We start from the raw sequence: 16,834 nt of genomic DNA on the forward strand, positions 1-16,834 counted from the left end.
CTTTAAAAAGATCGAGTTAGAGTTGAAACTTTATCCAAAAAATCCAGCGTTCCTGGTAAGCTCTGTCTATTAGAGCTTTACTCACAGTTCAAATCTTTAGCATTGGAGGTGGAAACGGCGTCTTGCTTCGTTAGAACGAAGACGTCCCGATCTATGGAGATGGCTGTGAGCTCCGGCGGAGTTCACACCTACATCTCCCTGAGAGCCCTCAGGGAGACTAGGGAACTCTACGCCTACTCACCAGCAGCTCACCTTCTTCCCTTTGCCCGAGAAGAAGGCTGAAGCCGGCAAACAGCTGATACGCGCTGTTTTGCCGGCTTTTACATAGAACGCTGACGGGAGGCTGTCAGATTGCCTCCATCGGCTGCCGGCAGCCACCGGAAGTCAGTATTAGTATTATCATCATCATCATCATTCCTTTGCCTATTAAATTCCACTAGAACTAGGAAAAATTAGATTATGGAACACAGAATAATAGAATTAGAAGGGACCTCGGAGGTCTTCTAGTCCAACAGCAGGAGACCCTATACCATTTCAGAAAATGTTGAGTTTTTAAGGGGGACAATACAAAGCTTAAAATGTCAGTTTTGCTGTGTAAATTTTCTAGCTACACATTCATGCAAAAGAAAAAAAAGGAGATTAAAATTGTCCCCAGTCAGGCTAGTGTTTCTTTAGCTTTTTTCTCTCAGGATCCTTTCCCACTTTTAAAAAATATGAATTATATTTATCAATATTTATCATATTACAAATTAAAATTGTCGCATTCACTGCTGCTACTGCTTCTCACAACTATTTAATGGGATTTTAATATTGTATTATTTCTCAACATTGGTTGGCAAATAATTTTGATTTCACAGACCCCAAGGGGTGTCTTGGGGGACAGTGAAACAATATCTAGAAAATTTTGAGAAGGTGCAATTGGAGCAGTAGGAGATCGCTAGATTCCTGTTAGACCCACCATTAGTTGCTTATTCCCAACTAAACTTCAAAATTCCTGTTTCTTGCAGATACATGCATAGAGGATACCATTAATTTATAACATACTGTGACTCTTATTTTGATATCTTATTTCCTTGTGCTGTCACAATATATGATACCATCCTGTACCAAATAAAACAAATAAAAAGCCTCTGATATTTTGGGGGGGCATACTGTAGACCCGTGGTGACGCTCTCTGTGGGCATGCATGCCATTGCCCCAGTCCTAGGCCTTCAGCTGGGTTTTATAAAACCTTTTCACTTTAGGCCTCCACCACCGTGTGCAAAAAAAAAAAAAAGGTTTAATCAATCAATCAATTTCAACTTCTCGCAGGAAAAAAAAGATCTTGCAAAGTTGGAATTGATTGATTGAACTTTTTAGTCCCACCCAATCTGCCGTTACCACCGCAGCCACGCCCACCCAATGGGCCACACCCACTCGGCACCCAATAATACATAAGTGGGTTTTCGATTGCAGTTTGGGCACTTGGTCTCTAAAAGGTTCGCCATCACTGCTGTAGGCAGTAAAGGCTCTATATTCAAAAAAGAAAGTAATAGTAGGCCTAAGTGTATCTCAGAATCAGAAGAAGTCCAAGAAAAGGGACTGAGGTAGTCCCAAAATGTATAGTAAGGATTCTACATGCTTAGCTGCCCTAAGATTATCTTGTGTGCCGGTTGCACCCATTCCTAGATTGGAAGGTTCTGCCCACGGTCATTCATGTCCTCATCATTTCCTGGTTAGACTATTACAATGCACTCAGGAACTATTGCTGGTTCATGGATTTTGGGGTGCCTTACTGCTATGTGAGCTGCACTGGATACCAGCAGGTTTCTAGGGGTCAGTTCAAGGTGCTGTTTGTTACCAGATTAGATTATTTACAAGACTGCTTTTCCCAATGGTTTATGCCTATGCCTCCAGTTCTGGCATGGTGGGCATGCTCTGGGACCCTTCTGTGAAACAGTCAACTAGTGGTACCCAAGAAGTATGCCTTCTCTGTCATGACACATGCTTTGCAACAGGCTTCTCCCAAAAAATTGGGTATTCCTCCCCCCCTCCCAAGCACATTGTTGGCATTCCAGAAGGTCTTGAAGCCTGACTTTTCTTTCAGAAGTCAGAAGATTTATGGAGCCTATTTTGTGTGTTTGTTTTTATGCTGAAAGATAGTTTATGAGGAGCCTTGGTCATTTTTAATTATGCATTGCCTTGTGATTTTTACATTATGTTATTTTATGTATCCATTTTGTTTTAAACACACATACACACATACCATTATTTGTTTAAGATGGGATTCCATGTGAAGTAAATAAATACAGAATGGCAATGGAAAAAGATAGAAGAGGTTAGGAATGACTGAGTCATCAACAACAAGCATATTACATTATCATCATCTGTATCAGGGTTGATTTTTAATAGTAGTTGGCTTTACACACTGTGCCAAGCCATAATGAGACTAACTTAACACAAAGTTAGTGAATTTAACAAAAATATTGAGTTTAATTCAACAAACAATTCATGGCTTAACACAATGTATGAATCAACCTATTCATGTTATATCTTTTGCACTGACTTAGAAATGCATGCTATTATTTAGTGCGTATGCTGATTTGAAAAATGAATATGCATAACATTTTAATTCTGATATCTTAGTCAAAGCAGATAGTGCTTTATAATATGATGTGCATTTTCTCTGTTATCTTCTATTGGAATAGAAAAGGATGGTGAGCTGTTGAAAATTCAGATTGTTGAATTGTTCTCTAAACATGCATACCAATTTTATTTTATTATGTTAATGCTCAAGTGAGATACTTTGCTACAAGCCACGGCACAGCAAAATTAGAGGTTTTGAGTATATTTTACAGGCAGTTTTCTTCTTTTAATTTTTGTTTAAAGTCTGTCAAATATTTTAAAGTGTTAAATTTTACATTTGCTTGGGGTCTTCTTTAGGTCTACAAGCAACAGAATTTAATATACAGCTTTAGTCTGTACATGAGTGTACATCATGCTGGCCAAATAATTCTAGGAGTTGAAGTCCACATATCTTAAAGTTGCCAAGGTTGAGAACCATGGTCAGATTTATGATGTAGCACTAAGTACCATTTAGTCTATGAAATAATATGTGAGTGATTGTTTTATTTCTTTTTTTATATGGATTCTTTTCATATGTTCTTTCATCTGATGTTCTATTACAGAAATTACTTATTCAATCAGTGTTTATACAGGAACATTACCAGCATCTGAAACAGATGCAAATATCTTTATTGCGCTAATTGGAAAGAATGGAGACTCTTACAAAAGGAAACTGAAGCATTCAAAATCATGCCCACAGTTTGAAAAGGGTCAGGTAAGTATGGAACACGTGTAGTTATGCTTCAGAAATTTTGTAGATATTTCATTGGAATGTAGAACAGCCATGTGCCAAAACATACCAATTTAGTTACAAGAGAAAAGTATTACAGCCTCAAACTCCTCTCACTCATGCCATTATGTGAAGACCTGAAAAATTCTGAAGCACAATCCTGATCTTCAGATGTGTGCCCTATCTCCACAATTATCCCTCATTCCCAAAATGAAGGAAACAAAGGCCACTTACTGCCACCCTCAAAACATGTGTAATGCCATATATTTGTAGAAAATTAGGACAATACTTAAGCTGTCAGAAGTAATTAGTTATCTCATTCAATCATCCAAGAACTATAATCCTGGATAAAAGGGTATATGAGAAAGTATTTAATATTATGAAACCAATCTGTTTATGTTCATACATTCAACATGTTGACACACCCATCAAAAGATTTAGTAGCTATCATATTGCAAAACTCAAGATCTTTTGCAGACAGATTTGCTTTCAATGAAAATTAATTCTTGGCTGCTTTCAATGTACACTAGTTCACTGCATTTACAAAAGCACCTGTAGTACAAATTCCTAAGTCATGATATGTTCACTATCATTTTTAAAAGCTTAAGTCATTAAAATGCTTTATAGTAAAAGAACTGTTAATTCTTTGAAAAAGTCCCAGTGCAAGTTACTTTTTGCAGCTATTCTAATGAAACAACTATTGTTGAGAAGAAGAGAGATATCCATATTATACTGCTATGGCCTTTAGTGAATATTGGTCTACCTATTGACAGAGGATGCCATGATTGTTATATCTATTTCTTAAATTATGACCAACAAAGTCTGAATGCTAAGCCGCAGAAAGCCTGAATAAGAAATGTAACATGAGATATCTGCTTTCAGTATAACCTACCCTTTTTCTGGTCACACCAAATCTAATTAATACAATGTCCTGCTGTTTGATTACAGATCTCTGGTAATTAAAAATTAATGTAAAATTAGCTAAGCAATTGATTTACTTACCCAAGAGATTTCTGGAATGTCTTATATTAAAGAATTCTAAGAGGACATTTAAAAACCTTTTCAGATGCTGATTTTTTAACTACCCCCTAGGATGATGATAGTGTTTGCAAACCATTATTGATTCAATGCCAATTTCCAAACTTCTATTCATCCTTGCAAAATTCATTTGCATTCGCTTCCCTTATTTTAGAGATGTAGGTAGTTCTCAATGAACAACTATTCATTCAGCAACCAAATTTTACAATGGCACTGAACAAGGATGGATCTTCATAGTTGCAGCCACTGCAGCCTCTCTGTGATTATGTGATCACTATTCTGACACCACTGCAAGCTCTAGGCTGCCCTAGTTATTTTAATAAAAGAAAAACAAAGAATTTGATTACATCATAAAAAAACAAAAGTGGGTACTATCACTTGAGTTACTATCTTTATAGCTAACTGCTTTTATTGGTTTAATGGGTTAAATGTTCTTTTCACCTGGTTGAAGCAAAATTTAAATTAGGAAAGGCAATTCTATAGAATCACTTTTGTCTTTCAGCAGCTAGCATTTCCACAAAGGAATAAATGGCATAACATAAAAGTTTAGTAAATTGTGAAAACTAAAATTTCCTCCATCATGAGGAGAATCTGTTGATAACAAAGTGTCTCTTGGACAACTGTTTCACAAATCTATGTTATTGTGATACAGAATGTGCTTAATAATGGATCTGAAACTGGAAAAGAATAAATAAAAGAAAGATTAATATTGCCAGAATTAGTATTATGTATGAGTGTATATACTGGCACAACAGGATCTACAATTTCCATAACAAACTCAAAAGTGCTAAAATGTTCCAAGTTATTTTCAATATGTTTTTCATGCCTGTTACCTATTTTGGTCTTTTTCATATACTTGCTCATTAAGGATAGCATTTGCCATGGTAACTGATTTGTACGATGGTAACTAAATATATAAAGGTAAAAATATCAGTTATTCTTTTTTTTTTGTTGAAGAAAAATGCAATCTTTCCTGAAGAGTATTAATTAATATTTAGATTTTAAAAGATCTATAAATCTGATTTTTTAAAGTTAAATATACTTTCAATTTTTTTTCTTGAGGTTTTATTTAATTTGTTTTAATCTGGTACTATATTGATTGCCAAAATATGCTGCTGCTATCATCCATCTGGTCATCTTGTTACTATCACTGGCATCTACAGTTCCTTCCATTCATTCATTGAAAAAAAGTCTCCTTTGAGTCAAGCTTAATTTCTTGTGACAACATAGATATAGTCATGCTACTGCCTTGGCAACAACAGGGAAGCATTTTACATTGCCTTTTCTTCAGTTTTTAAAAAGTCCTGGATTATGGTGGTGATCCAAATACTAGCTGGATCCATTCTTTGCTTACCATTTAAGAGATCAGCCAGGATTATCCATCCATTCCTTTTCTCTCTCAAATAATATAGATTCATTCCCTAACAGGAATGATGCTATAATCATCATGGATGCTATAATTATGTTTCTATTAATATGAATGTCTTCCTAATTGTTGGTAATTCCCTTCACTCTCACTCCAAAAATAGATAAGTACCTTTGCTATCCAAGCAATTGATCTTGGGATGTTAAGCTCAGTGTTGGTGGAACACAATAACTCTGGTTATGGAGCTGGATGGTACCTTGACCAAATCTTGATACAAGAATTGGAGAAGAGCGATAGTCAATATGTATTCTCATGCCACCAATGGTTGGACAGCGGTGTTGGTGATGGAAAGATGAAACGAGAACTGCAGCTTCTTGGAAAAACCAATAAAGAAAGTCTGACAAAAGATATTCATGGTAAGATATACAATAAAATGCTTTCAAGCTTCTATTTTGATGCATCTTTGTCCTACCAGGTTGGATCTACTAAGAATAAAAAAAAGCATGTAGACAGGTTTATCAGAACAATATCTTTAATGCAAACTGTATATCCTTGGCATTTTGTAAAGCTGGGTAATGCAGTTATAATATGTAAATGAAAATAGATAAGCACATGGAAAGATTAAAAAGTATAATCAATGTTTTAAATGAGATGTGGGGATTGAATGCACCATGGAGAGAGAAAAGAAAATACAGAATTCTCTATGCATGAGACATAAGGCTATTGGATTTGAGGCTATTTCCTCACCTATTCTAGCTGAGTTTTCTTTCTTTCCCCCAGTCACATTTGGGAATGGTGCTTTAAATTTTTATTAATTGAAACGATCATATTACTACTCCAAAGAAAAATATTAACTCAATACTCATTCNCGCGGCGAAAGGAAGGGAGATCAGGGATAACCCTGATCTCTGGGGGCAGTTCATTCCAGAGGGTGGGAGCTCCCACAGAGAAGGCCCTCCCCCTTGGGGTCGCCAGCCGGCACTGTCTGGCTGACGGCACCCTGAGGAGACCCACTCTATGGGAGCGTACCGGTCGATGGGAGGTACTCTGCGGCAGGAGGCGGTCTCTATTTAGAAGGAATAAACTCTTTGGAACATGTATATTCAAAAATGCATTGTATTAAATACTCAAAAATCATTGTATTTGTTTTTTCTGTAGTACTGTACCAATACACACTCATATTTGAAACACTGTTTTAATTTTGATTAGTTAAAACAAGGAGTGTGGCAAATAAAAGAATTCAAGTAGCAAGGGATATAGATCTTCTAGAGTGTTTTCATTGGCTATGTGTTCACAAAAGCAGCAGCTTATTAATTGGGTTACCTTAAATTTCTAATTGGAGAAAATCTTTAATTCAAAATGATCCATGGCTGAAGCAACTTTGAATTCAGGCATGGTGCTTTTCATAAACATAACATTGTAGTTATATTCAGAGGACACAACGACAAGGACTTCCATGACAACGTCTTCAGTTACCAGCTAAATCCTATCTTTGAATTAAAAGTTTCTATAAAATGAAAATAGTGTCTTCCTCAGATATTTTTGTGAAGAAAAAAATCTATCTATGAGTGTTATATGAATTATAATATTGTATTACTCTACAAGATAATGTAATTAAACATTATCAATTATCAAAATCAATTATTCCATCCACCTTATATATGCAAAACATCATAATTATACTACAGAACTGATAAACAATTAAGCATTTTTTACATTTCAGATGTAGCATTGCAAACAAATTATTTCTTGTTGATTTCTAGGGACTTGGGATGTCACTGTTATAACTAGGGAAATGTCAGACAATTACGGGAACCCTAAATTAATTCTGACAGTATGTGATGACAAAGGTACATCATCTTCAGTCTTCATTCCCAAAGGATCATTTAAGAGGGCTAAAACTTACCATACATCTTTGGAGCTAGATAAGAAATTTAATAAGATTTGCAAAATTCGCTTGGAAGTAGAAGACTCTGACAGAGAAACATGGCATTGTCATGAGGTAAAATTTAATTACGCATTAGTACATACTTTTACGCAAATGTTCTTTAATTTTATAATTCAAAATTTATTCATAGACATACATGATCTGGGGTTACCCATACATAAATGGTTTTTTAATCATCCCATGTCACAACAAATCTCATTGATTTCAGTAACTCTAAATATTAAGTCTTGATCCAACACATTATGATATGGTTTCCATACTATAGCAGGAACTATAGAATCTCCTATTTATTCCTGTATAAAATTCATATTTCTACTGGTATCCAAGAAACAACTTGGGTTGGAGGCATCTTTATATTGTATTTGTGATAGTAAAAAATGCTGTATATTGTAAGCAGCATTTCCAGTATTTTTTTTGTGTGTACTGTCATTAGTAAACATGTCTGTCTTAACACAATTCCAAACTGGCCATAACATTTCTGGTTCTGTTAAGGTCTTATTAATTTAACTCCTCCAGTGTCGGTTTCCTGTGAAGTCTCGGAATCTTAGTTTACCAAATTATCTGTAATCCTTTATACTACTTTTCTCAAAGTTAAAGGCTCTATTTGATAGTAAAAGTTCCAGACTAAACTAATACGTATATAATAAAAGAATAAAAGATATCCACTTCGAAGTTTTATTTTTCTCAAAGGAAACTTTAGAAATCCCTTGCTGCCGAGATTTTCCAGATAATAAAGGATGCACAGTAGCTGAATTTCCCATTCTTATAACTGGCACCAGGTTTTTAACAGGTTTGTTACTTACCAAACAGTCAAAACAACTTCCACAAAAGCTTACAAAGGACACTTGACTCCTATGTGGAGTTGAAAAGTAACACAAAAAGGAAAAAGGAATGAAAAGACTATAGTAAGCCAGTTTAGGCTTCAATTCTTAAAATTACATACTAGACGCTGTGGCTGATGCCAGATAACAGTTAAGAAAGAAGAGTAAATGTTACATTCCACTTTTTTTTACTAGACTGTTTGAATCATGGTTCCTTCTTTGTGGCACTATTGCAGTTCTTTAAAATATCTTCTTTGTATAATGCCAATACTAACAGTAATTGCCAGCAATTCTTGCCATATGCAAAGCTATTTTTCTCCAAGGAACAAAAGTTGGAAAAGGATGGGAGAGCAGAAAGACTATCAACCTGCTGTTATAATATGACTCTTTTTTATTGTGATTTAGATTCTTAGTTGTGTTCTCTGTTATGGTTTGTTCTTATATTATATTGTCTAGAATTGATTTCCATTGTTGTACGCCAGGGGTGTCAAACTGCCGGATGCGTCATGCCAAAACTGCGCCCACCCCATTGCCGGCAATGGGAAAAAAGTCACGATATGTCGCGACACATCACGTGACGTTGTGAGTTTGACACCCGTGTTGTAAACCAGTCTAAGTGGTAGATAAACAACTGACAAGGCAGGACATAATTTTCATTAAAATTATCTTGTAAACAAAGGGGATATGAATTGTTTAGTTTTGCTTGGAGGCCTTGTCAGCAATTCCAATTTACTCAACTTTATGTGTAGATGTCATACATATGCTGAAGCTTCTTCTTGTATATTTTAGAAGATAAAAGGCAGGTTGTTTTGTGAGTCAAAAGATGTTTTGCACAAATCTTTATCAAAGCCAAGCCTCTCTTTGTATAACCCTGGCACATTTCCTAATTACGGAGAGAGCTTAGCAACTCAATGAAAGAAACTACAAACTATAATATAATCGCTAGCATTTAATTTGATGGGGACCCCTCCAGTGGCAGCCAATAGTACGTTTAATATATACACATAATTCCAGTTTTATGTACAAGAAATGAGTACTTGGTCTCTTCCAGTCATTTCAGCACATTGAAATCTATCCACATAGACCAAATTCTTTAAGGAACAGTTGAGAAATCTATATATATCCAAAAGAGACCATTTAAGTGATACTATTTTCCAGTAATTAATTTCTTGTTTGCTGCTGTAGTTAAACTTGTTTTAATATTTTTGTTAGCTGTTGCTCTGAGTGCTTTTTTAAATAACGGGAAAATATTTTAATTAACAACTACTAATATATTTGTTCCTTTATAATATATAAAGAATATATTATATCCTTTTAAATATTATATCCATATAATATATGTTTATAAACTGATATGGGGTTTTTTTTGTCTTTAGTTAAACAATATATTCTGTATATCTCAACGGATTCCGCCTCAAAGTCAGGTACAGACTCTGATGTGTATGTCACTTTAAAAGGGACAATGGGAGACACAGGCCGGAGAAAAGTACTCAGAAATGGGCAGGAATGCTTTTCTGAAGGAAAGGTAAGCTTTTCAAATAAATAAACAAAAAAGGATATATATGTATGATTTGTCCTAATTAGAGAGATATATAGAAGTGCTCTTTACTAGACAGGATACAATCCTAATTCATAATGTGATGGAGCATGAAGATGGAGATGAAACAAGGGAGTGTAGACATCCACAGAGATGGTCTTGAGGGAAATATCAGAAGGCATTACAAAAACAAAAAAAACCCATTATTTGGATTATAATACCCACGTTTAAGAAAAAGGTCTTTTAAGAAAAGATCTATGGTTGTTATATCAATGAAAGCTAGTAAAAGGCCTTCCTGCCTTTTGCCTCAGTCTGTAAGATTAGAAAGAAAAATTTCCACATTCTTCCCCAAACTGCCTATTTATTCTTTTTCGAGAGCATATTCCCATTTGGAGAAGGCAGATTTACTCCTCACAATAAACACTGCTGTCTAATCTGTGATCAGTTTCAATTAATTATCTTTACCTTCTCCATTACTCACTGCAAGCAATCATTCAGAGATGTCATACCATTTCCTGAAGATGTCATAGAGAAATAAATCTTGGTGTCAGCAATAAGCCTGACACCAAGATTGCAGCTGATGAAGTAAGAACTACTTTCCAAAATAGACATGGTGTAAACACACAGCTACTGGGCTTCAAGGCCACCAAGCACTGCACCAAGTACTAGTTAGTTTGAAAGGACAGAAAAAAGAAGTTTCAATTCTTTCAGAATATGTAAAAGTCCCTAATATCCTTGTATTACGCTAGGTCAGTGGTGGCGAACCTATGGCACGGGTGCCAGAGGCGGCACTCAGAGCCCTCTCTGTGGGCATGCGCACCGTCACCCCAGTCCTAGGCCTTCAGCTGGGTTTTATAAAACCTTTTCGCTTTAGGCCTCCGCCACCATGTGCAAAAAAAAAAGGTTCAATCAGTCAATTTCAACTTCTCGCAGGAAAAAAAAAGATCTTGCAAAGTTGGAATTGATTGATTGAAGTTTTTAGTCCCACCCAGTCTGCCGTTACCACTGCAGTCACGCCCACCCAATGGGCCACGCCCACCCAATGGGCCACGCCCACCCAATGGGCCACACCCACCCGGCACCCGACAATGCATCAGTGGGTTTTGGGTTGCAGTTTGGGCACTCAGTCTCTTGAAGGTTTGCCATCACTGCACTAGGTGGTCATTTATAGTGTATTGTTTAATCCTTGTATGCATAAGACTCTGATTTAATCAGGCCATATCTGTGATACTTCTGCCAAATCAGGCTGAAGAGTTGAGGAAGTCATACTGCATCCTGATCAGGGATGTCGACACTGATAATATCCAGTTCTAAATCTGAGGTTCTACACCAATACTTTCATATACAGTAGATATTGACAGTATTGGAGATAGAATGGAACCTGGAAACACTCTTGTTCTCAGAACCAGTTGACTCAAAGAAATTCCATATGAAATCTACTTGAGGGATAGAAAGAATATTACTGCAAAGGCATGGCTCCTATTCCCAAATCTTTCTTGAATATGGGAAACTACCATAATTGACAGTAATGAAACCTTGTGAGAAGTCAAGAACCAATAGAGTAACACCTCTGCTGTTGATCATAAAGCACATATGAGCCATCGGGCCAACCAAGCCTTCAGAGCTCATGATGAACTCACTTGAAAATGGGTCCATATATTTTGCATTCTCCAGGACTACTAAATTTAGGGCTATCATCTGGCTAAAATCAAATTAATTATTGTTTGATGTCAGTAAAGTAGTTCAGTGTTTTGAATCTCCTTGCTACTATCTAATGCTTGTTTGGAATCATGGAGCTCCAGATATACTACAGATGTGTTGATGAGAACATTCAAATATAAAATCTATTTCATTCATTCATTCATTCATTCATTCATTCATTTATTGTTCATATAGCTAAATCAATGGATTGCAGAGCTCTGCAGAGAAGAATTTTGTTACAAATGTAATCTAAAGGTTGACAGCACCCCTAGAACATCAGGGAAGGTGGTGCTGGCATGCAGATTAATGGTTGTCAAATAAGAATAAAGCATTGAGCTTCACTTTCCTGTTGCTTTTATAAGCTTGACAGTTTTATAGTGGATGTATCAATCTCATTCTTCTGTTTATTAAGTCTTGGTATGCTGACTGTGGTCCTTCTAGGTGGATGTTTTTCCCATAGAAGCAGTAGATATTGGAACTCTGAGTCAGCTTATTGTGGAAAAAGGAAAAGGCTCTGCTTGGCACCTCCAGAAGGTTATAGTGAAAGAACCACAATGTGAAGGAAAAGAGACACTCTTTATGACACAGACATGGCTGAAAGACACAACTGAAAAGAAAAAATATGCCTCAGTAACTCTGAGTGCTACCGGTCAGTGTTATCTGAGACATCTCTCATTTGAAATTTCTTGTGAAGAATCTCCTTCTTAATGGCAGAACATGCCATTTTTTCCTAGGTATTATAAGCTTGAATAACAGAAAGCACACAATGCAGAATCTTTGCTTATGCCAGCAACAGCACAAGCCAACTTAGCAATAAGATTGTAGAATATTAATTAAATGTTGCAAGTTGCAACCAAATGCAACATAAATTTATGAAAGTGTCTGTTATCAACTATTTTTGTTTTGTGATTCCTTCAAAAAGGATTGGATGAAGTGCTATAATATCAAGAAATGTTCTCAATTATTCTTACCGCTCAGGAGATATATTAATATGTTTGATAAACTATTATTTATTATCAATAGGCAATTTTCTTTCTTGTTGTACCTTTTGGTTTTTTTCAAAACTTTCTTAAGATATATAGAAAAACTCAAAACCTTTTAAAAAGTTTTTTTTAAGTTTCCATTTGTTTTATATATTCCAAGTTAACCATGCAACCATATATTTCTTACACTCTAGGAATGGCCCCATCATCCAATGATTTAACAAAAAAAACCCTTTTCCATCCCTTCACATTTCAGGAAGCCAGAGACAGGAAAAGCTGGCATGTAATGGCAAAGATCTTGATGATTACATCCTTAAGCTTTACTCTATCAATAGCTCCAACTATAAGCTTGTCAAGCATTATGTGTCCAACCAGCTTTTTGCCTTTTCTTCTCTTGTTCATCATCTTCTCTCTCTTCCTGTTTCTTATTCACAGGCACTTTGAGGCATTCAAGGGCCTCATTTTAAGTAAAAAAAGAACTTCTATATAAAAATAACTATTCCTGCTTTCCTGGTATAAGACTAAAGACATGACTTGGTGCACTCAAACGGTTCTACATTTCAATATATTAGTATATTTAAGCCATTAAGATCCCAGCTACACAGTACAGTAAGTTATGGCATTGGTTTAACATTAACTGATGATACAAGCCTGTGTTCTGCATGGACTAAGAAACCACAGCGTATTGCATTAAGCTTCCAAGAAATTTTCTCCATTTCTCTAAGGAAAATATGATTATCAATTATTTGAATGTAAGTTAAGAAATGTCTAGGTTTATCACATATATGATCATTTCAGTATTCTTTTACAAATAAATATTAATCTCTCCCTTTTTCTCTTTTTTAATTAGAAGTATTGGATAGGAGAAACACAACTGCCTCATTATTACAAAGCCAAAACATGAAATCAGGTACTTTATGTAACACCAATCCATGATGACTCAGACTGCTTAAATAAATATTTTGTTTTTAAAATACTTTGCTATTATTGGCAATATCAATTTTTATAATTATGTTTAAATAGTGAAATATCTTATCTAACATTCTAATGTAACATATTTACTGATTAATATATATTAGATTCAACCAATTTGAACATCCTTCCCATAATGCTATTTTCTTTTATTTGTTTAGAAGGTCTGTGGAAGATATTTTGCACTACATGTCATGAAGATTCATCAAAAGCATTTGAAGAATCTTGGGAAAACTTTACTAAACTGACTTGGGTGTTCTATGGAAACAGTGGCAAATCTGAACCAATTTCCTTGACGAGTAAAACAGGAATTCAAGCTGATGACAAATTAACATTTGATGTAAAATAAATATGTATTCCATTATCTTTCCAATGAACATGTAAATTATTTGTATGGAGATAAAACATACAAATTTAATCAGGAAATCTTTCCATCTTAGTCTTACCACTAAGGTAGAGTGAGGCAACTGTGTCACAAAGCATGATCTAGAGAGTTCACAACAACAGTGGCTTTCTCTCACTCTTTCCTTTAAATCTCCTACCCTATGTTAGTAAGCTATGGTACTATCTATTTGATTCTTGCTTCATGCAAAAAAGAACCAGTCCTGAATTCTTTATTCTTCTTGATATTGTTGATTATCTTATAAAATGTCATTTAACATCATTGTTGACATATTATAATGAACACATTTAAGAAAGACCAGTAAATGCAAGATAATACTAATGTGTATTATCATATTAACATCAAAGATTTGAATTTGCACATGATTTTCTTTATTTATGAATCCATGCTTTTAAAAAAATGAGATGTGGACTTAGAAAGTAAGATTTTTTTTGGAGCTTTCCATTTTAGCCTGTTGGATCAGCAGGAATAGACAATGCCTAAGAAAATGTTATTTCAAAATATGATTTAATGTCATTTTAATCATAATGGAAAACTACTTATTCTGCTATTCTCTTTTAGGTATATTTCCCATCTGATCTAGGAACGCTTTATAAAGTGAAGATTGGGATTCATCTCTTGGGAGAAAGCATATGGCAATTGTTTCATCACTGCAAAATCCAGAACACTGTAACCCTTGATACCTTTAGTCTCTCATTACATGAAACATTTCCTCTTCTTAATGGAGATCAGTGGATTGAGTTCCCTATCGAATGGCCATTAATGAAAGCCCTTTCTGGTATGTATCCATTGGCATTTGGCCACTGCGTATTCCAGAAATTACAACTCAAATGTTTATCAAGGGGATCCATCTTAATTTCCTTTAATTAACTATGCCATAAAATGACAAGGCTTCTATATATTGAAAAAAGTTACTATTTTCAGATCAATATTTTAAGGTTAAACCTTCCATTTGATTAGTTTAGTGGCAGACGCACTTACTACAGAGGAGAGAGAGGTATAATTGTTTCCATTATAGGTCTAGGGTTTAAAGGTCTAGGGCACACTTACTTATAACAGATGAGAATGTATATTTTTGAAAGCTATATTGGTTCCTATGCATTACTTAAACAAGAGTCTTGTGTGATAGCAATGTGAGAGATGCGTTCCCTTCCCTTTTGTGAAGAAAAACTTGGAACAGTCCTCAAATTCCATTATTGATACTTGCTACTATTTGTAGAGGTGCTGCCACAATATCCAGCAATTATTTGAATGGTTCAGAATGCAGTGGCCCACACCATTTATTGCAAGCCTAGACTTGTGTATGTGTCACCTCTTTTGTGGGAGCTGTTCTGGCTGCCAGTTTGCTTCCGGGTACAAGTCAAGGTACTGGTTATCACTGACTTGGGGCCAGTCTATTTGAAGGACCACCTTTTCCCATTATACCCATCCAGCCCACCAGGGCAGAAAGGCAGGCTATGTTGTTGGCCAATTCTATTAGGGAAGTACATTTGGTGGGACCATGAAAAAGAGCCTTCCTGGTGATGGCCCCTTCTCTATGAAACATAATTGGCCCCCATCTTTGTTGCTATTTCAAAATGCCCCAAAGATGTGGTTGTAGGCTGTTTGTAGTAGGCTCTCACTTCATTTAATATATTAGAAATTATTCCATGATATGGCCATATTGTCACTGCAAATCAATGAAATGTTGGTTTAATCTAGTAAAAAGCCAGTTATCAGTCAACTGTATATAGACTGATAAGTGTATAAGAGCAGTGTGAAGACATCCCAACTTGTTAATAGCAGAGTCTTTTTTTTTATTCCCCATACATTTATGGGATCGTATCTGTATGAGAAATAGTGTACAGGCATGTATTCAACAGTGCTACTGAATTTCATACGAAATGATACGCATGTGAAAATGTATCTATCAAATAACAACAAAAATGGATCTAAATCACAGTCTGGAAATTTGGCACATACTAGTTATAAAATCTGTTCATGTCGCTTTTTATGATGAATATATAAGTAATATTAAATGATCAAACTGGGTATTACATATAAACATTGGTGAGTGTTTGGAAAAAGTAAGTAGAAATGTAATGCATATATAATCATTTGCAAAAATGAATTTATATTTCTGAAGAATTAAAATAATTGCCATTGAATTCAAATATTTTATTACATTATATGATTAGTCATGTTGAATTAAATGCTAAATATTTTATGTAACTGAAGTGCAAATGACTCAAAATAATTTAATACATGGATCATAAGAATCCTTTGTTTAAATACAATATATTTTTTCTAGTATTTCACAGTAATATTAAATTTGTCTGACATGTGAATATTAGTAGCCAGTTGCATAAGCTAGTTGAATTGATTCAAACTAATTCTGTTTCACTGAATTCAGTGGGACAAAATCAGCTTAATACTTTTGTAGCTGTTTATTTCTGAATGTTGCTGTTTGGTACATTTATCACTGTAATGCTTATTCCCTCAATATAACTGTGTTCCCAGTTATTCCAGCCAATCAGCCATCTGCTATTTAGTGCCTACAGACAGTAAAAATATTGTCCAGATGTTGGCAAAGAGTTCTTTTCTCAGGAAACCACTTAGTTTATTATTATTAATACCAGAGAGCCAATTTGGTTGAGTGGCTGCAACACTGTAGATTTATAATGATTGGTGAAGGCCTGTAAAACTGTAAAATGGACTGAATAGATTTATTTAACTTTAGTGGTGAAATACG

The 16,834-nt window shown here is 35.1% G+C and overlaps 1 protein-coding gene across 1 annotated transcript in view; it reads left to right on the top strand.

The window, feature by feature from the left end:
* The window catches only part of LOC107292677 (lipoxygenase homology domain-containing protein 1), a gene marked incomplete in the record, with an annotated part of 170,360 nt that overhangs the window by 141,412 nt on the left and 12,114 nt on the right, over positions 1-16,834 (top strand). The window contains 9 exon segments of the mRNA XM_029285202.1: positions 3,168-3,319; positions 5,902-6,154; positions 7,502-7,761; positions 8,371-8,476; positions 9,884-10,032; positions 12,187-12,394; positions 13,579-13,638; positions 13,862-14,040; positions 14,665-14,881. Of these exon segments, the coding sequence (XP_029141035.1) occupies positions 3,168-3,319; positions 5,902-6,154; positions 7,502-7,761; positions 8,371-8,476; positions 9,884-10,032; positions 12,187-12,394; positions 13,579-13,638; positions 13,862-14,040; positions 14,665-14,881 (1,584 nt within the window).

The sequence above is a fragment of the Protobothrops mucrosquamatus genome, unplaced genomic scaffold, assembly GCF_001527695.2.
Source record: "Protobothrops mucrosquamatus isolate PMUCROS unplaced genomic scaffold, P.Mucros_1.0 scaffold1401, whole genome shotgun sequence".
NCBI lineage: Eukaryota > Metazoa > Chordata > Lepidosauria > Squamata > Viperidae > Protobothrops > Protobothrops mucrosquamatus.